Raw genomic sequence first — 23141 nt, forward strand, 5'->3', positions numbered from 1 at the left:
TTGAGAGCATGCGGTATAAGCTCTTCATTCCTTGCTGTAAAAGGATGATGCTTTGTAATTTATTCTCTTCTTTTGTAGTATGATGTTTTCATTTTTGCCCCTTTACATGTTACAGATCGGATTATAGCATGCCTGAGTGGATTTTACTGGAGGCTAAGAAATATGATTCATATCGGTATGAGGAATTATCATTGTGGATGGCTAACCCAATTCCAGCGGGCCCAGACTTTGTCTTCAAGTTGCTTTATTATCTTAATTATCCATATCTGGTTTGTTCTGCATTTGACACTGTGCTGGTTTATTTTCATTTGAGTAGGTGAACAGAAGTGTTAAAGTGCAGATTAGCTCCTAATATAGAAGATTTAAAGAAACTTTTACAAAATATTTAAGGAAAAGCATTATGCAGAGAGATTCATGAAGCAGATATCGACATGCCACCTTCAATACCCTATAGTATAAAATGGATTAAGAGAAATATAATAGACTGAAAATTTTGATTCTACTTTTACTCCACCATTCATATCCCCATTATGATCACCACTGCCCCGTAGTAGTTTCTTTACACCTATTATCTCCAAAATAAAAACTCTTTTGGAATTTTTGTTTCTACTTTTACTCTACTGTTCATATCCCCATCCAATGATCACACTGCCATACACCTATTATCTCGAAAATAAAAACTCTTTCTTCTTCATGCCTCTTTTAACAATACAAAGTTTTCCAGCTGGACTCTTTCCTGAATTCAATCTCTCTACTTTTCCCTTAATGGCCCTTTTTGCCCTCTCCCATGTGCTACCACATTCTGGGACAATATCGTTTTTTTTTTGTTTTGTGGGGTAAATAGCTGTATATTCTTTCATTTGTGAGCTGTATTTGTGGTTGCAAGTTTTAATATTAGGTTTGTTCTGTATTGCTGCACAATCTTTCTATGCATCGAAAACAAATTTTTTATGTTCTTTTTTGGGTGTTGGGGCTTATTCATGTTTATTTTTTCTTTGTACATACAAAGATGTTCTACAGCCTTCATAGGTATCCTATATAATTTGAGGAGAAAGAGGACGTATGGTTGTGTATTTATATGTTTGGAGTTGTTTAAAATGGAGAAATGTTGTAGTTCAGCGTTCTTTAGTAATTTGTAATCTTTAAAGGCACCAAACATTGTAAAAGAGATGGGGTCGGGGGTTATTAGTTTGCTCTCAAGCAAAAGGGGCCTACTTTGTGGTTGCTGTTTTTTGAATCCCTGGGAGTGATATAAATCTATATGACAAATTCCTGGAGGTCTGGATGCAATTAACTGGTTTTTAAGTGGAGGATTATTGTGGTGTCTCACCAATTCAATCCCTGTAACAGAGAAGGTCTCTTGAAAATCTGAGGTTGCTCGCAAAGAAGACCAACAAAATTGATCAGGAGTTCTTTAAGTATGTGAAAGAAAGGAGAGTGTTCGAGGTGGCAGCCTTGTTGATGGTAGCTCGTGAAGATGCTATGCCTGGTGCAGAAGGACGTAAAAAAATCCACGATTTTCTTTCGACGGAGATTGCATCCCTGACTAAAGTTTCATTATGGTCAGTGTATCACATTGAAGATGCAGGATTTGCACAACAGTGCGAAACAAAGAAGATGGAGGTTGAGGTAATTCTGTTGTTATTAGAAATATTTGAGCGGATTGGTGACAAACTCACAGGTTATCTTCAAATGGAGCGAAAGGAGGTATGAGCTTTCTCTTATGTCGTCTTGTTCTACATGCTTGTAGTTAGATCAACTCAGTCTTTGGCTTAATACTACATTTTCTTTGTTTGTGTATTCATGATATGTGACTGAGTTATTGAAATTCAGTTCTAATGATTTTCATCTTAAGCTAGAGATGGAATGGCCCCATCTTCGTTTTAGTTCTGTAATGTCTAATCAATTGGAATGGTTACACCGTTGCTTTTGTGCCATACTTCTTAATATGTCAACTTAATCACCAGAAAGGAGACACAATCAGTGATGGAGAAATTTTGCTTCTGATATTTTCTACTCCATCAACGGGGTAAAGAAGAAATGGGAAAATGAAATATTAATCATGTGTTTGCAGTTTCGATGGCAGAAATCTTTTTCAACTTTTTAGTGTATTTGATTGGTTTCCTCATTAAGCTGTATCTTGCCTTTTTATCTATTCATTTTGTGTCAAGCAAGTTAACATCTTGCTGATACTTAACTGAAATCACATTAATGGTAGTACGTCGTAACCAATTTTACTTACTAACGATTATATTCATATTGTAGTATGATTTTTCCCTAGGAGTATTTTGTTGAATTTAAGTTATATTTTGCATAAAGAATGGGTCGCTGGGCTTCAATTTGGAAAAATGAGGTGGGGGTTGGCAGGGATGAATCGTTTTGTTAAATACAAGACATGGATGGTCTCATTCTTCATTGCCTATTCTAGCTCATCTTTTAACTGTTTTGATTTCCAATATTCATTTCTAACTTGCTCTTCCTTATGATAGCCGTCAACGGTAGACGTGGCCAAAGAACTTGCTTGGATCTTTGAGGAGGCAGGCATTGACTTGAAGTTTAAGCTTTTAGACGAGACAAAAAGGTTTTGTTCTCAAGTGCTCTCTAAATTTTACATGCCTCATTGATTTCTTTTTGCCTGTGGCTGGATTACAGTGTAAACATATTTGTTATTGATGTTCTGTATCTTGCATCTCCCAAAGTTAAGCTGCATACACTTCAACAGCTGAAAACATGAGATTGTATTTGATCTGTCTCTTATGCATCTAAGAGGGGTGCATGTACATATTTTGGAAAAGGAGTAATTTGTTCTCTTTGTGTGTGTGTTCTAGATAAATAGACAAGAGTGTGTGTCTGTCTTTCTGTTTGTAGTGCGTCTGTGTATGACTCATAGAGTTGAACCATTCAGCAAATTAAGTTACAGCGTTTTGCTGAAACTTTTGAATACAGAGCAGAGTTTATGTGTTTAGTGGTAGAGAAGAAGTATGATATCAAATGGGTGGGATATGAAGAGCTCCTCGTCTATTGTTTTGTGCACTCAATAGAATCAAACAAACTTAACATCAGTTGAAATTGGGTTGCAATACTTAAAAATAAAAGCATTCTTGTCAAGTTGTGTAGGCGAAATGATACTGAGGCTGGCGTATGTATAAGCTTGGGTTCCAAGTCCAGTGAAACAATACAACCTTTATGCATCCCCAATTCCAATCATTATATGTTATCATCCTTGCTTTTGTGTGTTCGGATTGGTTTCTGTTATGTGTTTATTTCCTACTCAATGAGCTGACTGAAAAAAATTTTGTTGTGTCTATGTATGTGTGTGTTTTGGATAGGGGGTGCATGTATGTAGGAAATACAACTTAAGAAGGCAAAGTGCTTGTCTGCACTTGTTCTGTGTGTGTGTGTGTGTGTGTGAGAGAGAGAGAGAGAGAGAGAGAAGCTTCATGTGTATGACTGAGAGAGTTGAACCATTCAGCAATTTAAGTGATAGTATTTTACTGAGAATTTTGAATACAAAGTAGAGTTTATATGTTTAGTGGTAGGGAAGAAATATGATATCAAATGGGTGGGATACAAAATAAGAGCTCCTAGTCTATTGATCTGGGCACTTGGTAGAATAAAACAACCATTAAGATAAGTTTAAATTTGGGTTGCAATTCTTAAAAATGAAAGCATTCTTGTCAAGTTCTGTTTGAAAAACAATACTGAGGCTAGCTTGTATGCAAGCATGGGTTCGTGCTCCAGGGAAACAATACAACCTCTATACATCCTCAATTCCAAGCATTTCATACATTATTATATTTGCTGTGAGTGTTCAGATTGGTGTCTCTTATGCGTTTATTTTTTTCTAGTTAATGAGCTGAGTATAAAAAATTTTGCAGGATGCCATGGCAGTTTGATCATTACTCGACGTTCATAGGTGAATTTTTTTTTTTTTTTTAACTTATGCAACAATTCTTTTCTTCATTCTTTTCAGAAATGAATGGCTTAAAGGCTTCGGCTAAATCTCTTTAATCATATTATAATGCAGACCAGAAAGGTATACAAAGGATTTATAACAGATATCAATCCGCGGGGAGAAGGTTCTCAGCTGGCAACACAATGGGTTATCACAGAGTATGTGAAACATATTTCTAGTTTTCATGCAGTGGCTTGCACTACTTTAACATTGAGAACTCTCCTGGACCATAGTTAATGTTGAATGTTTGAATGCAGCTTGAAACTCTCTGCATGACTGTATCAGTTATCTCATGCCTCAATTAGCTTCATTGCCATTATTTGTTTAAAATTTGGTGTTTCTCCTCCTCCTCCTCCTCCTCCTCCTCCTCTCTCTCTTGTTTTGTACGTTTTGGTTGGGAATGGTTAATTTCTCTCTCTCTCTCTCTGTCTTTCTCTCTCGTTTTGTACATTTTGGTTGGGAATGGTAAAAGTGGTGTAACAAGAAGCGAAACTTTTGAAATGGTGTTAGCAGTCCTCCTGCTCCTCCTCCTCTCTCTTTCTCTCGTCTCATGTGTTTTGGTTGGGAATAGTAAAAGTTTTGAAATGGTTTTAGCAATGCAACTTTGGGTTCGCAATGTTATGCAAGATTTAGGTTTCATCTCACAGATATAGGGTGTGAATAGTGGATAATGACGTGATTTTAAACTATTATCCTTTTCCCATATCAGAATGTATACTGCAGTCATTTATGACTAGAAAATTAAGGAAAACGACAACTTTAAAGCTGAACACATAATCATTTGTCAATAATTCTACCAATCAAATTTCCTACAGGACAGATGCTACTGTAAGTCTTTATTTGCACCATGAGTTCTGATTGAATTTTCCCTCTTGACATTTGAAGACTTCTCTAGCTAAACTTTTGCTTCTTGTCTTGCATAAGCAATCCTCAACTGGTGAGATCTGTAATCAGCATGCTGTGGTACCTTTGAGTAACTGCCTTCGAGGGTCTTCCAGAAAATTCTTTCATACTTCGCATTCTGTGAGACCCAATCAGCATTTCGGGTCTGCTACTCAAGTGAACAAAGTGTGCAGCGCTGTGCTGAATTTCCATCTCAAGCAACTATGCATTGCGCGAGCCTGCCAGGATTTTCATTCTGCATCTCAAGTTAACAAAACGTGCAATGGTGTGCCGCATCTACAATCCAAGCTACAATCTGTTGTTGGAACTATGCTGGACCTCCCATCTACTGCTGGATTGATTGAAGCTTGCGGTAGGGTATCAAATATGCAGTACAGGAAAAACTGTGCTTGCTATGTGGCAACTCTAAAAAGGGGACTGAGATGTATATGACTGACTTGCAGCTTGCTTAACAGTTGGAGCATACCTTCCCTTTCCAGCATTTTGGTAGTACTTTCCCTATATGTGGAGCCATTTCTTACCCTGAATTATTTCAATGTTTATGATGTCTGTTGGGCCTTGTCGCATAGTTTGTAATGGCATTTTGGGAAGATGATTGTATCTCGTTTCCCCTGACAAGGATCGCATTATTGTTGAGATATGCCAACTTCTCCTACAAATCTTGCTAGATTGTGTTTGATATCAAAATAATTTTAGTTATTAGAAGAATAAGGATATTTGTTAACCAAAAATCATGTTGATTGTTAAAAAATATTTTAGCTAAGATTTGCTAGTAGAAGAAGATTATATTTTGTTGAGATTTTTAGGATAATTGTTAGTTGGATATTTTGTTAGTTTGTTTCATGTAATCACTATAAATAGTGAGTTGATGAATTTAAAATATAAGCTCATTTTCCACCTTCATTACAAGTCTCTTATAAGCTTTTTTTTCAATACTAAGGTGTTGTTTCTTAGTTTATGCCCCAAAAAAACCAACAACGTGGTATCAAGAGCCTATATCTTAAAGGCCTGAGTCTTTTTTTTTTTTTTTTGAGAGTGATGCATTGGTGAGGATCCTTTATAAGTTCAAAGCCATGACAGGAAAGAACTTTTTGTCAAATGTTTCAACTTTTAGTGGTGAAACTTACCAAATTTGGGCCATAAAATTTTGGACTTATTTGGTAGTCAATGATCTACGGGATGTGGTGGAAACGAATTTTGTTTCACCAGCATTTGAAGAGCTGATGGATACATAAATTAGAGACCATAGATTTGCAGTTAGACAGAGATCCAAAACCAGCATTCACATATCAGTTTTTGATGCCGTTTTCACAAGGATAGGCTAATGATTTGATTGAGAATAAATTATTCTCAATTAAATTAAAAAGAAAAAGTTTCACTATGAATTGGTCAGATTTTGACAATTCTAAAGTGGAACATGATGATGAAATCAAGAATTCAGATCCTGAAAAAATTCAGGAGGAGATCATTGATAAGTCAGGAAGTATCAAATTGATTCCTGATATTTATCAAGATTATAACATTTCTGTTTTTGAGTCTACAGATTTTGATGGTGATAACAAAATGAAGAACCATGCAGAATTTCATATTTTCTGTATAGGTTCAAATATCGTCAAAGGATGTTCCATTTTAAACCTATGAGAAAGTTATTTGAAAACATCAAAAAAAAATCATTTTTTATGTGGAGTTTGGCATGAGAAGACAAAAGAAGTGGTTTGTTGCAAGACTAATATTTAGCTTGCATAAAAATCCAAAGGAAGAAGTTCATTGCAAGGCTAATCATCAATTGCAGAATTTCTTACAAAAGCCTTGTCCAAAACAAGATTCAAAGATTTGAGAAGACAATTCAAAATCTGCAGCAAAAGTGGCAAGGAGGAGTGTTGAGATATGCCAACTTCTCCTACAGATTTTGCTAGATTGTGTTTGATATCAAAATAATTTAGTTATTAGAAGAATAAGGGATATTTGTTAACCAAAGATCATGTTGATTGTTAACAAATATTTTAGCTAAGATTTGCTAGTAGAAAAATATTATATTTTGTTGAGATTTTTAGGATAATTGTTAGTTGGATATTTTGTTAGTTTGTTTCATGTAATCACTATAAATAGTGAATTGATGAATGTAAAATATAAACTCATTTTCCACATTCACTACAAGTCTCTTATAAGTTTTTTTTTCAACACTAAGGTGTTGTGTTCTTAGTTTATGCCCCCAAAAAACCAACAATTATCTCTTTTATCTTTGGGCGTATGTTTTTGCCTTTCTGGTAACGTGTTAAAAGTAATATAGCATCTGCAAGTTTCTGTTGGTTGCCTTAGTGCAAGCCATTTTCTGGTTGACTGTGCCTTGTTAGAACCGGCTGTGGTTAGTTTCTGGCATTTTGCCATTTTGCATGCTTCTGATGCGTGTTGCTTGACGTGAAAGACATCACGTATCTTGGATTTGCTTCCTAGAGATGATAGTATTATTTAATTTTTTAAAAATTAATTTATACTAATTTATTTTTATATTTTACATATTCATCAAAGATTCAATATAGATTTTACCCAAAAAAAGTTTCATGCCAAGAAACAAACATGCAAAGAGAATACAAGAAAAAATAAAGAATCCAAAACTAATGAAAATTGTTATAAGCATTGCCCTTTTTTATGTATATTTGACATCAATTAAACTTTTTTTTTTAGAAAATAAGATCATTGCCTCTACAAATGATTATAAACAAATTATAGTTGCTCATATTTGGAGTGTAATTTGCTTAACAAAATTACTTAGTTCTAAAAATAATAATTTGTAGATGTACATAAAATTGAAAAAATATATGCGGAGCAAGTCGGGTATTTGCGGGAGATTTGTCTCCTATGGTCAACTTGTGGTGCTCCTATGGCGTCACTTCCTTTTGTTGCTTGTTGAATATTGGATGGTTTTAATGCTTTGATCCTAACCCGTCCCACATATAAGTGGATACCCGACCCTCTTCTGATTTAGTCAAATAATGCAAATCAAGTATCCTTTTTTCAGAGCGAATTGGATTGGATCCTACAAGTTTTTTAATCAGCAGGTATTTTTGTCCATCCCTACCTCTGTCCCATCCAAGTTGACAATGTGGAACAATTCTACATGGACCCATGAATTTTGGAATATCCTCAAACCCTTTCTTTTTTGGATCAAGAGTCTCTATATTTGTCAGTAGTAATTGCATTCTGCAATGCAGATGGTAGCAAAATAAATATAGTCACTAAAACAATTGATGCAAAGTAAAATAAATATAATCTTTGTATTACAAATGGGACAATTGGAATATTATGGCTAAATTGGTGTCAATTTTGCATGGCAATTTTGCTAACAATGATGCTGTGTAAAAATAGGGTCAAATTTAACCTTCTTCCGAAGTATTTTGACAATAATTGTTGCACGATTTGGAATTAAATATGTGATGGCCCCATGTTTGTCAATAATGATGTTAGATTTTTTTAAAATTTTTAGATTGTACAAATAAGGTTGTAAAAATAAGGGTCAATACTTTTTTGTCAAAATATTTTGACAATAATCATACGGAATGAGGGTAGAATAGTCAATTAGTCACTAGTATGTCCATTATTGGGCCCCTACTAGCTGACATGGGGATGAGTGACATTTTCAAAAGTTCAAGGGAACTCAGTAATTTAGAGTAAGTTTGCTACAGTGATATTGTCATAAAATTTAGAGAAGTTTTTGAAATTATTTCAAATCTTAAACAATAGTTAACTACTCGTTGATGATAGGCTGCGATTAGCAATTTTGTTCATCACTATGACCCTGATAACTTAACCTCTGTTTGGATTAGTGATTTTTTCACAAAAAAAAAAAAAATTTCAAATACTAATGTTACAATTACCCACTCCAAAAAACACTTCTAAAAACATCTAATCCATATAATTCTTAAATAAAAATAAATAATAATTAATTAAAAAATAAAAAACCTTGAAAAGAGCATATTGATAAGTTTATGGACATGGAATAATAACAATTGATTTAGAATCCAACAGTGATGACATTTTTGCTTTCGGTGGACATTATGCAAACTTAGGCACTTTCTTGCTTCAAATTTGTCTTGAAAATAAGCTAATGGTAATTTGTATGACTATTTTAGGATTTTATATAGATAATCACAAGAAGTTGACATGTTCAATCTAGCTATTTCGAGTGAAAAATAATGCACTTTGGGTATATGAGGATCAAACCCGTCATTTTAGAAGTGTAAGGATTAAAAAAGTACAAAATCTTAAATATGAGGGGCTAAAAGGCATACTTTTAAAAGTGGGGGCTCGAAAACTGCAAAGTTCAAACGAAGGATAGTTTTGGCGGTTTACCTTATTATACTTTTCTTTCCCACAAAAATGTTTACAAATTGTCAGCTAGTGTTCTCATGGTTGTAAATTATTGTAAGTTATTTTTAAGAGTATTATAAATCATTCATAATTTCAGGTAATTTAAGATTTTTTTTCTTCGAAGCAATGACACAAAAACTATTAAAGAGTTTTTTATATTTTTAATATTATATTTTGAAATGGGCTTTTATAAAAAAATTTAAAGTGAAAAAGGTTAATGAGATTTTTCAAAATTTGAGAGTGTTAAAGTAAAATTATCCGAAATTTCAGAGAGGTTTTTGACCCCAAAAATTACCCACCATTTGGGGAAAGCACACAACACGCTCAACGGCCCAACTCAGTCGCATAATAGAGTGTTCTTTGAGTTGTAATGGGCCCACCAAAAGCAGCAGTGCAGCAGCGAAGAAGAAATACAAGGTCGGGCCTCCTCCATTGCCCGTGGAATCAATAATATTACCAACTTTACCATAAATTTTGTTTTTGTTTTTGTTTTTGTTTTTGGAATTTGTGAGTTGAGGATAGAAAAGAAAAGAAGAGAAATGTTAAGTTATGAGAGAAAAGAAAGGATAAGAAATGAAGAGAAGAGATTTTGGAAAAGAGATTTTGTGAGTTTCGGAAAGGATAAGAAAAGAGATTTTAGAAATGGAATGATTTTGGATATATATATATATATATATATCAATAAAATTTTATTCAATACCTTTGTGAGGATAAAATGGACAATTTGAAAAAATTTTGTAAGCTTTTATCAGTTTTCCATCGCTTTCCGCCCGTTTTGGTTAGAAAAAATTTTACAGTGTAGCAGCGCTTGGCTTCCCTTCAAGATCCGTTCGTTTATTTTCTTTTCCGTCTCACTTAAAAGTTCCAAATGTAGGAAAATCTACCTTTCCCTCCTTTTCTTTTCTATTCCTTTGAAATCTGAACTCCCAAACTAGGAGTTTCCAGTTATCTGGTTTTTATCGGCTATTCTGCTTTAAGGTGACGCAGAAGTTCTGATGTTTGCTGGAGGTCGTTGTTTTCTGACGCAACAATTATGGGGGTGTGGTCCTTTTTCATTTTCGTTTTGTTTTGCAAAAAAAAATTTAAAGGTACAGACATAAGAAGACAAGAAGGCTGAGTGAAGGGCCACTGCCCAAGGAATTTTTCCTATTAAACAACAACAACGCTTCCATCTTCTTTCGGAACTTTTGAAGAAGACCTAACTTTTGTGGATTTACATTTCTAAAGCAGCATAAAACTGGAAAAAAGTTGGACTTGAACAAAGATATGGGCATAAACCTGGCAAAGGCTAGCTTTGGATGGTTATACTAGGTATCCTAACATCTAGTGCCTCAAGAATCTACATCTAGTGCCTCAACAAGCTTTCAGGTACACTTAAATGTAGTGCAACTCTTAAATTCTTTTTTTTGGTGCTAAATTTAAGCATCTAATTACAATTGATAGTTAAATTTGTTTGTAACAGTTTCAAAAACAAAATAGTAGACGCGACACTGTGATATTCTCATCCCAAACCTCTGTTGCTGGAGTTTATATCCACAAAGATTAAATAGCTCTATAAAAAGATGATGCTGCTGAGAAAGGGAAGCACATATACCTCTCAGCCTTAAGCTTTCCCGGGAGAGAATCAGTCTCGATTTCAATTTTCCAATCCTTATAGTCTTCTTGTTGCTTCTCCCGTGCAAACTCAACACCTTTTAAGATGGCTTCAGCTTCAGCCTCATCAATTTTCATCTCCGACAACTCATGCGTTCGAACATCCACCAAGTTCCTCATGTTGTCTCTTATCACCACTCCCAAATAGCTAGACAAGCCAGCCTTCCCAGCATCAACGTTTACTTTAAGATGCCTAAAATTAAAACCAAATTAGAACCAAAGAAACAACAATAAAAGAATGTGATTTTTTAGCTCTATCAAAACACATAGTTACTCACTTAAAATAGGGTTTCTTCCGGCAGGCATCCTCTATAGGGTTAATCCCATAGGCATTTTCATCTACAATCTTCAAATTTCTTCTGGTAATCTCATTAAGAAGGTCTCATCGCCTTTCAACATTAGTCCTTACTAATATGAGTGTCCACTCACCACATTTGACTTCTTTCTTGGGCAAAAGCTTTGGATTTTGCTTATATTGATACTCTTATACAAGAGTATGATACCTTAGCTTAGTATCCTCAATATCAACAAACACATCCTACATTTAAACAAGTAGTTTCAATATAGATGAAAAAGTAAAAAATTCAAAAATGGATAGAAATTTCCAAGAGAAAATCCTGATCATATAAAGTCCTTTAGCTCGAATGTTGAAGCAAAGATCTGAAGGATGCTAGTTACCTTGCTGAGAAAATATATACATATAACAAGATCTCAAGGATTCCAAATGCAAAACACTATTGTCTACTATGTTAAGCTGTACAATCCATTCAAGCAAAAAAATAAAAAACAAATACACAAATCTAATTGCAAGCTTAGATGATCAAATAGGAGGACTGGCACTAGCATGCCTCACATTATATCATATAGCTACAGGTGGTGGAGTTATACATGATTCAAGTGGCCAGCACCAAATTTACTGGTCCTCTTCTAGATAATATACTCACTGAAGGATGATATCCAATAGTCAGTGTAGAGCATCTTAGTGGATGAAACTGAACTTGATGTTCAAGTTCTCTTGCTAAGATATACAGCAAGGGATTATATATATACAGCAAGAAAAAATATATATACAGCAAGATCTCAAGGATTCCAATGCAACATTATTTTCTATTTTGTTTAGATATACAAACCATTCAAGGGAAAAAAAAACAAATACACAAGTGTAATTGCAAGCTTAGATGATCAAATAGGACTGGAACTAGACATATCATACCCTGAATGGACTACTACAAGTAATAGTGCCAGATAAATAAATACACTCTTGTAAAACGCCACTTCATAATGAAAATTTCAACTATAGCAGAATTTTGAACACCATTTCATTAAGTGACTGGAGCAAATAACAACAGAACATTCGTAGAAATATCTTACATTGGTCTACATTATAAAACGACCTGCCGGTTCCTCTTTCAAACAATAAATCCAAAATTCAGCATGTCAGCCTTCTCAGCACATTAAATCATCTACTTCCGAATAAAGATATTTTTAAAAAAAATTCATGTTTACCTTGAATAGATTAAGCCCTCTTTGTTTAGTTTTAACTGCCTCCACCGGTGAATAATCGATATTATAATGGGGTGGAAAGACTACAAAATCCACTAAAGCCACGGGCCATACTGGTTCTGGTACTGCTCTTTCTGCACAACCACTGGAGCCTTACAATTCTTTTCACTATGCCCAATGATGCCACAGCTATTACAAAAATCAGGACACTTCTCATATTTAAACGACAACCATTTATTGACTCCGTTCATCTGCACTGTGGTTCCTCTCAAAAGAGGCTGGTTTATGTCCATCATCACTAACAGTTTCATGTGCTTCCCTTCCTTACCTCTTGTTTGTGGAATCACCACACCCCTAACCTCATGAAAGATAGTTCCCACCTTCTTTCCTACAGCCTTAGACAGGCAGTGTATAGGAAGGTTCCAAACTTGCACCCAGATTGGAGCTATACTGAACGCTTCATCATTCTCTTCAATACCCACCTCCCAGTTTCTAAGAACTAAGATCTAGTTGTCTATTATCCATGGGCCACCCATAAGGATCTGTTCCTTATCCTTAGGGTCTAGTATAGGAAATTGGAACTGGTTTGGTCCCAGTTCAGCAACCTTAAGCCCTTTAGGGTAGCTCCAAGCCACAGTGGCAAAATTTTTTACTCATGTAAAATTAGCTACCTTTTCCCCTTTTATTTTCCCTATAATACTCCCTTGACATTCCACTATACCATTATCTAAATCCCCCAGGTCCAGTAAAGTACTACCCACCTCCTTCTCAGAGAGCGCAAACTTTTGTAGGACTTCCACCAAATCTTCTGCCATATGTCACTTGAGCTATACTAGTGGTATTCCTCACCCCTAAGACCAGATAGACACTGATCGTCCTAGCTCTATGGAGGAAGAATTAAAAGGTAAATTTTTCCAGGTAAGAGTGAGTACAAACAGGTCAATAGGACTTTAAGCATACAAAACGAAGAGACACAAGTAAGGACAGAATACTACCTTAGCTAGTCTGTCTTCCCCTTACGCTGTGTTAGTGGTTCCGACAGCAGCTTTCTTCTCACCCACCACTTCACTTGCAATTCTTTCTTAAAGACCCCTCCTTTATGAGCGCTGATCTGTATGAGCACTGGATGCAAGGCTTAGTGATTCTCATTTTCAGACATCATTGGAATTTAGTGCAGATTCAAAGTTTGTGGTCTGCTTCATTGTTTCTTGAATTTCAAAGAGTTCAAAAAGCTAGAAGTTCCCACCAAAGGGAAAAGGGCTCTCTTCCCAAGAGAGAGAAAAAAAGACTCTACACGTGAGAGAAGTTTTCTTTCCATGACTTGTATACACATACAATACTGAAAACTCACATTCACTCATAGAAACCCTCGCATTCATATGAAGCTGCTGTCTGTCAAATATGAAGTTTAATATCTCTCAAGCGTGAGAGGTAGTAGCTTTAGTGGATTTTGTAGTCTTTCCACCCCATTGTAATATCGATTATTCACCGGTGGAAGCAGTCAAAGCTAAACAAAGAGGGCTTAATCTGTTCAAGGTAAACATGAACTTTTTAGCATGAATTTTTTTTTAAAAAAATATCTTTATTCGGAAGTAGAGGATTTAATGTGCTGAGAAGGCTGACATGCTGAATTTTGGATTTATTATTTGAAAGAGGAACCAGCAGGTCGTTTTATAATGTAGACTAATGTAGGATATTTCTACGAATGCTCTGTTGTTATTTGCTCCAGTCACTTAATGAAATGGTGTTCAAAATTCTGCTATTGTTGAAATTTTCATTATGAAGTGGCGTTTTACAAGAGTGTATTTATTTATCTGGCATTATTACTTGTAGTAGTCCATTCAGGGTATGATATGTCTAGTCTATATCTATATGTATTGCAGAGTGGGATTTTAGGGGAGAGAATCTCAATGGCTTTCAAACTTCTCATTCTTTTTTCTAAATTTTTGTATTTATTTTAATATATAAAAAGTAGTGGGTTATAACCAACCCTATCACAAGTCAAATTTAAAATTTAAAACTTTTCCACTATATACTTCATAAACCATCAATAGTTTGTTATTTATACTTTAAATCTTTTTTACTCCTTAATTAAAGACAAATGCTCATTCGTATGCTATTTTAATACAATTTTACATAGGTATCCTAATTAAGAAATATTTATCACTAAACTAATCCTATAACCACCCCTACAAATGAGCTTTGTAAATTACAATCACATTTCAAAAAAATCACAAATATGCAACTAAATGTAAAGTTAAGGGGGTAAAGTGCAACTAAATGTAAAGTTAAGGAGCTTACTAAATTTAACCTTAAAAAAAATCGCAAAAACGGAACAATTGTTTTTTTTTCCTTCAGGATGGTCGGACATCCATGTGCAGTGGCCAAAAAATTTTCCCTTTCTTAATGAACGTAAGATGGCCAATTTATTTATTTTTTAAAAATGAATAGGGCTGTTTCAGATCCAAAAAAAAAAAAGAAGAAACTAACCCAAGTTCCTCCATTGTTATGATTTTTTTTCACCATTATTCTAAGAAATTTGCTAAATTGAGTTCTTTAGGACAAAGAATGAGATGTGTGACCAGACACTTTTTTTTTATTTGCGTGACCAGCCTATTGTTGACAAAAGTTTAAATTTTTTAAAAAGTATACAAAAATTAGGGAAGATAATATTAGAAATTTATAGTAAATTTATCACACTTTTGGTGTGATTTTCGCCTGTCTAATACCATGAAAGAATAGAATAAGCTATTATCAATTATTACACGTTAAGTAGAATTCAGAAGCATACAACATGATCAAGAAAAAGCAGAACCAATTAGGACTAGATTTTGACCCCCAAAAAAAATTATGACTAGATGCCACTGGCACGTTGCCGTAACTTGCAATGTCAATTAGGACTATTTAGCGCTTTTTTTGGGCAACGAATTAGGACACTGTCAAACTTATTTAGGCAAACTTTACCTCATTGGTGATTTGAGAATACTATCAAGTTATTGAGTATACTACAAATCCTATAACCATGCTCACATTTTTCCAACGTTTTCCATTCCAATTAAGAGTTCTCCAATTTAAGAAATGTTTATCTCTTAACTAATCAATAATCTCTCCTAAACATCCTATAATTATGCTCACGTTTTCCCTGCATTTCTCCCACTTTCCCACTCCAATTAAAAGTCCTCCAATTTAAGAATTTCACTCCAATTAAAAGTCCTAAAAAACATAGCATCCTCATTCAACTTTCTTGCGTGCTCACTCCAATTAAGAGAACTTTCTTGCGTTTTCCCTAAGAACTTATTTTCTCCTTCAACTTTTTTATGGTATCCATCTTAGCCCTTAACCTAATTTTAATATGGAACATGCCCGCCTACAAGCATTTCAACGACAACCAAAATTTCAAACTCGCAAGATTGCAAAGGAGGAAACATTTGTTTAGAAAATAAAACGTACACCGTAACGATTTCACACAGTAGTTCAAAAAGTTTCAGCAACTTTGCGTTGACGAAAGAGAAATCTCACATCAAATTCGAAGGACAAAATCCCAACTACACCGATTAAAACGTCATTCGCATCAAATTAGAAATTTCTGTATTGTTTATTCTTTAAACATTTGCATTTCCATTTTTTTTAAAATATTATTTCCAATAATGTAATATTTTTTTTATTGATTATTGCTGTTATTGTCTTTCGCCTTTAAATAGAAGTGAAATGTTAGGTAATAGGTCATCGTTTTAGACTCATTTTCTCATTATTCAATAACTTATTACGCAACAGTAAGCATAAAAAATTATTTTATAGTCAGAGCAATAGATGTCAATCACTGTTTTTATGTCATCTTTTTCCCTATGACACAAGTATTGGTATTTGACTTTTGATGAAACCAAATTCCTCCAGATACAAAAATGATGGAATTTGATATGAGAAATTTTTTACGATAGAAAATTTACATTTTTAGATTGTTTGCGACTTAGTTTGGATTCTTGGAGTTCGATAACTATGTATAGTATTTGATATTGTCATGATGACAGTTTCCGTACCTTTAGGCCAAAATAGTTAATGTTTTTTATCACAAAAAGATTGTCATTATCTGATTCTTTGTCACTTTGGTCTGCATTGTAATGACATGGTTGACACTGTTATTAGGTAATTAATTTTATGTACTTTTAATTTCAACATATTTTTCTGTATTGTATATTACATTTTATTTGTCAAACAGGTATAATGTTAACATACAAATTAGAGATTTCAGTGGTAACATGCATCTTAATCTACAAGATAGACATGCACGATTCTTATTTGGTTGTGATGCTTCTTATCTCAGAGAATTACAAAGGAAGGTAGAATTTCTTGATATATATTTATTTTTTATAATGCTATTTATAAACTATGTAAAAAAATACAATAATTTTGAATTTCGTACACACTTAATTCTCAAGAAAATGGTGATAGGTTGTTCAACCAACGAATCAATTCATGCAAAGATCGTGCATTTTCAATTGTAGTTCGCACTTCACAAAATTCAACAGAATTAATTATTTGAGTATTCGCACCTTCATGCAAGATTATCAAATCGAATACATAATAATTGTAAATATTTCATTTTAACAACATTCAATTACATTCATTTTTATTCATATATTATTCATTTTTAATATGAATTTCTATTATTTTTTCAATATCTATTTTTCTAAAAAAGGCAGTTCTTGAATGATATACACATTCTATCATATTTCAAATTATTGTTAGACAGATATTACATTTTAATTGTGTTGGTACAATTTTTTAACCTTTTTTTATTCACCATTTTATTTTCATTTTTTTCAATAATGTCAACACCGTGCGTAGCACGGGACTTAAAGACCGCTCCTTTATGAGCGCTGTATGAGCACTGGATGCAAGGCTTAGTGATTCTCATTTTCATACATCATTGGAATTTAGTGCAGGTTCAAAGTTTGTGGTCTGCTTCGTTGTTTCTTGAATTTCAAAAAGTTCAAAAAGCTAGGAGTTCCCACTAAAGGGAAAAGGGCTCTCTTCCCAAGAGAGAGAAAAAAAGACTCTACACGTGAGAGGAGTTTTCTTTCCATGACTTATATACACATACAAGACTGAAAACTCACATTCACTCATAGAAACCCTCGCATTCATATGAAACTGCTGTCTGTAAAATATGAAGTTTAATATCTCTCAAGCGCGAGAGGTAGTAGCTTTAGTGGATTTTGTAGTCTTTCCACCCCATTGTAATATCGATTATTCATCGGTGGAAGCAGTCAAAGCTAAACAAAGAGGGTTTAATCTGTTCAAGGTAAACATGAACTTTTCAGCATGAATTTTTTTAAAAAAAAATATCTTTATTCGGAAGTAGAGGATTTAATGTGCTGAGAAGGCTGACATGCTGAATTTTAGATTTATTGTTTGAAAGAGGAACCAGCAGGTCATTTTACAATGTAGACTAATGTAGGATATTTCTACGAATGCTCTGTTGTTATTTGCTCCAGCCACTTAATGAAATGGTGTTCAAAATTCTGCTATTGTTGAAATTTTCATTATGAAGTGGCGTTTTACAAGAGTGTATTTATTTATCTGGCATTACATTGTTACTTGTAGTAGTTCATTCAGGGTATGATATGTCTAGTTCCAGTCCTATTTGATCATCTAAGTTTGCAATTACACTTGTGTATTTGTTTTTCTTCCCTTGAATGGTTTGTACATCTAAACAAAGTAGAAAATAATGTTGCATTGGAATCCTTGAGATCTTACTGTATATATATTTTTTCTTGCTGTATATATATAATCCCTTGTCGTATATCTTAGCAAGGGAACTTGAACATCAAGTTCAGTTCCATCCACTAAGATGCTCTACACTGACTATCGGATGTCATCCTTCAGTGAGTATACTATCCAGAAGAGAACCAGTAAATTTGGTGCTGGCCACTTGAACCATGTATAACTCCACCACCTGTAGCTATATGATATAATGTAGGGCATGCTAGTGCCAGTCCTCCTATTTGATCATCTAAGCTTGCAATTAGATTTGTGTATTTGTTTTTTATTTTTTTGCTTGAATGGATTGTACAGCTTAACACAGTAGACAATAGTGTTTTGCATTTGGAATCCTTGAGATCTTGTTATATGTATACATTTTCTCAGCAAGGTAACTAACATCCTTTAGATCTTTGCTTCAACATCCGAGTTAAAGGACTTTATATGATCAGGATTTTCTCTTGAAAATTTCTATCCATTTTTGGATTTTTCACTTTTCCATCTATATTGAAACTATTTGTTTAAATGCAGGATGTGTTTATTGATATTGAGGATACTAAGCTAAGGTATCATACTCTTGTAGAAGAGTATCAATACATGCAACCAAAATCCAAAGCTTTTGCCTAAGAAAGAAGTCAAATGTGGTGAGTGGGCACTCATATTAGTAAGAACTAATGTTGAAAGGCGATGGGGCCTTCTTAATGAGATTACCAGAAGAAATTTGAAGATTGTAGATGGAAATGCCTATGGGATTAACCCTATAGAGGATGCCTGCTGGAAGAAGCCCAATTTTAATCGAGTAACTATGTGTTTTGATAGAGCTAAAAAATCACATTCTTTTATTGTTGTTTCTTTGGTTCTAATTTGGTTTTAATTTTAGGCATCTTAAAGTAAACGTTGATGCTGGGAAGGCTGGCTTGTCTAGCTATTTGGGAGTGGTGATAAGAGACAACATGGGGAACTTGATGGATGTTCGAATGCATGAGTTGTCGGAGATGAAAATTGATGAGGCTGAAGCTGAAGCCATCTTAAAAGGTGCTGAGTTTGCACGGGAGAAGCAACAAGAAGACTATAAGGATTGGAAAATTGAAATCGAGACTGATTCTCTCCCGGGAAAGCTTAAGGTTGAGAGGTATATATGCTTCCCTTTCTCAGCAGCATCATCTTTTCATAGAGCTATTTAATCTTTGTGGACATAAACTCCAGCAACAGAGGTTTGGGATGAGAATATCATAGTGTCACGTTTACTGATTTGTTTTTGAATCTGTTACAAACAAATTTAACTATCAATAGTAATTAGATGCTTAAATTTAGCACCAAAAAAAAGAATTTAAGAGTTGCACTACATTTAAGTGTACCTGAAAGCTTGTTGAGGCACTAGATGTAGATTCTTGAGGCACTAGATGTTAGGATACCTAGTATGACCATCCAAAGCTAGCCTTTGCCAGGTTTATGCCCATATCTTTGTTCAAGTCCAATTTTTTTTCAGTTTTATGCTGCTTTAGAAATGTAAATCCACAAAAGTTAGGTCTTCTTCAGAAGTCCCGAAAGAAGATGGAAGCATTGTTGTTGTTTAATACGAAAAATTCCTTGGGCAGAGGCCCTTCACTCAGTCTTCTTGTCTTCCCATGTCTGTACCTATAAATTTTTGTCAGCATTGGATGAATGACAACTATACAAAATTTGAATTTGAAATTCAACTTTTGCACACATGTCATGGATCCAACGGTGATAGTGTATACACTGTAAGTGTGTATAAGATTTACTCAAAAAATAATTGTAAACTCTATACAAAATTGGGTTTGTTTAGAAAAGCTTCTAGAAGTTTGGAACTAGTGAATGGTACGTAGCATAGATATGTAAATATTAATGCTTAAAATGTGTAAGTATTTTTTTTACACTAATTGCTTTGGTAAAGTTGGAAGTAATCAATTTGAAAAGATACTAATTTTGCATGAAAAGATAAGATATACAAAGTATATTTGCAAATAATGAAAGTGACTGTTTTTGTATGATTTAAAAGCATTATATCCTTGCTCAAACCCTTTATAACTAGTATTTTGGCTCGTGCTATGCGTGAGTTTATATTTTAACCCGTAATAATATCAAAATTTTATTTTTTGACACGAAAGTTAAAATCAAAAGAATTTTTTAGAAGTACTATTTTTGTCTCCAAATTTATTAAAATGAATTAGATTAAAAAAAAGATATAAAAAACGTTCAATAGAACGTGTTAATTATTTTCAACATCGAGTTAATTTTTAACTATAGTTGCATGTAGAGGTGGGCATGGGTCGGGTACTCGTCCCTAACAAGATTTGGCTGATCCGACCCTAAAAAATCGGATCAGCCATTTTGCGACCTTAACCCGCTCCTAATATTTTCGGGTACCCGCTATTCGGGTACCCGAAAAAAAGGGGCGGGTCATAGGGTACCCGTCCTTAAAAAAAATTTTATTTTCTAATAAAAATATATTTTTCACTTAATATCAACATGTTTTCCAATAAAAAAAAAAGTATGCTTTCCAATTAATATTGGTAGAGATATTATAATCAAAATCCATACATCACCATTCTCATACATTTCATCTAATAATCAAACCAATTTCATAAATTTAGTACATATTAGAATTATAATATCTAATAGATAAACGAAGTTTTATGATAATTTTGAATACATCACCATTCTCACGCATTTCATCCTTCTACAACATAACAAACATAAAGATAATAAACATATGACAACTTTTCCAACTTCCTTAAGAATGTTATGGTACAAGATTGCATCCAAAATGAGTCGATTGTGGAATCAAGTCCGGAAAAGAATTGAACAGAGTTAATAGTTTTTGAAGAAAGTATAACCAAAATAATCTTGAAAAATTTTCCCCAACTTTCTTACATCATTGGACTAAACCTTGTTGCATTAAAGGTGATGAAAAAGAAAAATAAATTTCTTGCACTAAAATAAAAGGAGACAAATTTAAGAGACACAATTGTAATAAAATATATAAATAAATGAAAGACACAAATGTTTTAATTATCTCACTAACAGAAAATTGGAGCTCCAAACACAAATTTTTGATTGAATTGATGAAAAATTTGTAGGAAAGATCGATGAAATTATAATAAAAATGAAAAAGAATGAAAGGGATGAACAATTTTTATGATAGAGTTTCACAAATTTTTCTTTGTTTTATTCATTTGGTTCAGGTTTCACCAAGAATATTTGCTTTTTTTAGACAAAATGAGGAGATGTGGATCATATGGGATTAAAATATGAGGTTGTGAACCACTTTACTTGCCTTAGGATTAAAAATTATAAAATTATATAATGAACCCTTATTTTTTTAATATTTATATGATATACCCTGCGGGTTGGGTATCCGCGGGTTTTTATTTTACTGATTCGTATCCGTATCCGTTTTTACGGGTACCCGATCCGCATCTGCCCCGCTAAAAAAAATCAGATCGGATATCTTATTTTTCGGATCGGATCGGATCGGGTTAGTCGGGTTTCAGATCGAACCGGATTTTTTGCCCACCCCTAGTTGCATGTTCCTATTTCTCAAAATAGAAAAAGTACTATGGATTATAAAAAAAAAATTATGTAGGTTTACTTATATGGATAATTCCAAGGGAAGATTTTAAATGCCTATGTTAACTTTTTTTATTAACATTATTGATAGGCACTGTCTCTAGGGGTAGGCACTGGTCGAGTACCTGTCCTGTGCACAATTTGGCTGACCCGACCCATACTTTACAAGTTAACCATATTTTGACCCTTGCCCACCTCGCATATCAGTGGGTACCCCGTTGAGATAGGATCAACTCAACGGGTACCCATCATGCCCAACTTATCATTTAATTTTTTAAAAAATAATTTATAGTAATTTAAGTTTATATTTTACATATTCAGATAAGATTTAATAAAGATTTTTGCTCAAAAAAAGTCTCCCACCAAGTAATAAATATGTGAAGAGAATACAAGAAAATGGAAAAAATTCAAAGAATTCAAAATCAATAAAAATTTGAAATAAGCAGCACTTTTTTTTAAATATATATTCCATATTAATTAAAGTATTTTCTAAAAAATATAAGATCATGACCTCTACAAATAAATCTTATAAACAAACTATAGTCTTTCATATTTGTAATGCAATTTGTTGAATAAAATTACTCATTTAGCTCTAAAAATATTATTTTATAGTATATATAAATAAAAAATAAAAAAATATATATTGCGGTGGGTCGGGCATTCGTGAGTTTTTAATTATGTGACCCTAACCCGCCCCGTATCTAAGCTAGTACTCGACCCTCTTTTGACCCGATCAAATAATATGAATCGGGTATCCTAATTTTCGGGTCGGATCAATCGGATACGGCGGATATTTAGATTAGCGGGTGTTTTTTCCCACCCTTAACTGTTCCAAATAAAGAACATGAAATGTAAAAACTACTGTCATTTGTTTATTTCCTTTTTAAAATTGATATTATTTTTAAATTTTGATATTTCCTAAGCTATTTTTTATTCTGTTCTTGCCAAATTAATAGTATGTTTTTGGGTAGTGCCCTACCAAAAACTTAGAGTGTTATCTTTTCATACACAAATTTGTTCTTTTGATTTTTTAACTTTAGACAATATAAATGTTGTATGTTTATGAATTGGACATCTTAATTTAATGTTTAAACAGCAGTTACATATTTAAGTTAGAATTACCAAAGGTAACAATACATATTTATGTTGGAATTTCCTAAAAGAATGACTGGAGTAAATGTTAGTTCTTTTATGAATTTGATGGTATGTTTTACCTTTTATGTTTGATAAGTTGTTTTCATTTTGTATTACCAATTTGAAGGATTTCAAATATTATTTCCTTTTTAGAAATAATCATTTACAAGCGTGATATTGTGTTAGTATGTTAAGTTTTGTTAATATTTTTAGAAATGTTACTCATTCATAAATGCCTATATGACAAGTATGTAATTTCAAATTGTGCTAG

The 23141-nt window shown here is 33.5% G+C and overlaps 1 protein-coding gene across 1 annotated transcript; it reads left to right on the plus strand.

Moving 5' to 3' along the window:
* Positions 1-1341: 1341 nt before the first annotated feature.
* Positions 1342-5499, plus strand: LOC113729372 (uncharacterized). Its single transcript, XM_027253676.2, has 5 exons — positions 1342-1707; positions 2490-2581; positions 3879-3916; positions 4028-4113; positions 4880-5499. The coding sequence occupies exons 1-5, from the start codon at positions 1462-1464 to the stop codon at positions 5288-5290; spliced, it is 873 nt and encodes a 290-aa protein (XP_027109477.2). The 5' UTR covers positions 1342-1461; the 3' UTR covers positions 5291-5499.
* Positions 5500-23141: the final 17642 nt, after the last annotated feature.

The sequence above is a fragment of the Coffea arabica genome, chromosome 2e (genome assembly GCF_036785885.1).
Source record: "Coffea arabica cultivar ET-39 chromosome 2e, Coffea Arabica ET-39 HiFi, whole genome shotgun sequence".
Classification (NCBI taxonomy): Eukaryota; Viridiplantae; Streptophyta; class Magnoliopsida; order Gentianales; family Rubiaceae; genus Coffea; species Coffea arabica.

What these genes read in the sequence shown, in the direction of transcription:
- LOC113729372 (XM_027253676.2), top strand. Translation starts at nt 1,462, where the DNA reads ATGGTAGCTCGTGAAGATGCTATGCCTGGTGCAGAAGGACGTAAAAAA. An exon ending in TCATTACTCGACGTTCATAG is followed by an intron (nt 3,917 to 4,027) that starts GTGAATTTTTTT and finishes ATTATAATGCAG; the next exon opens with ACCAGAAAGGTATACAAAGG. An exon ending in ACACAATGGGTTATCACAGA is followed by an intron (nt 4,114 to 4,879) that starts GTATGTGAAACA and finishes GTCTTGCATAAG; the next exon opens with CAATCCTCAACTGGTGAGAT.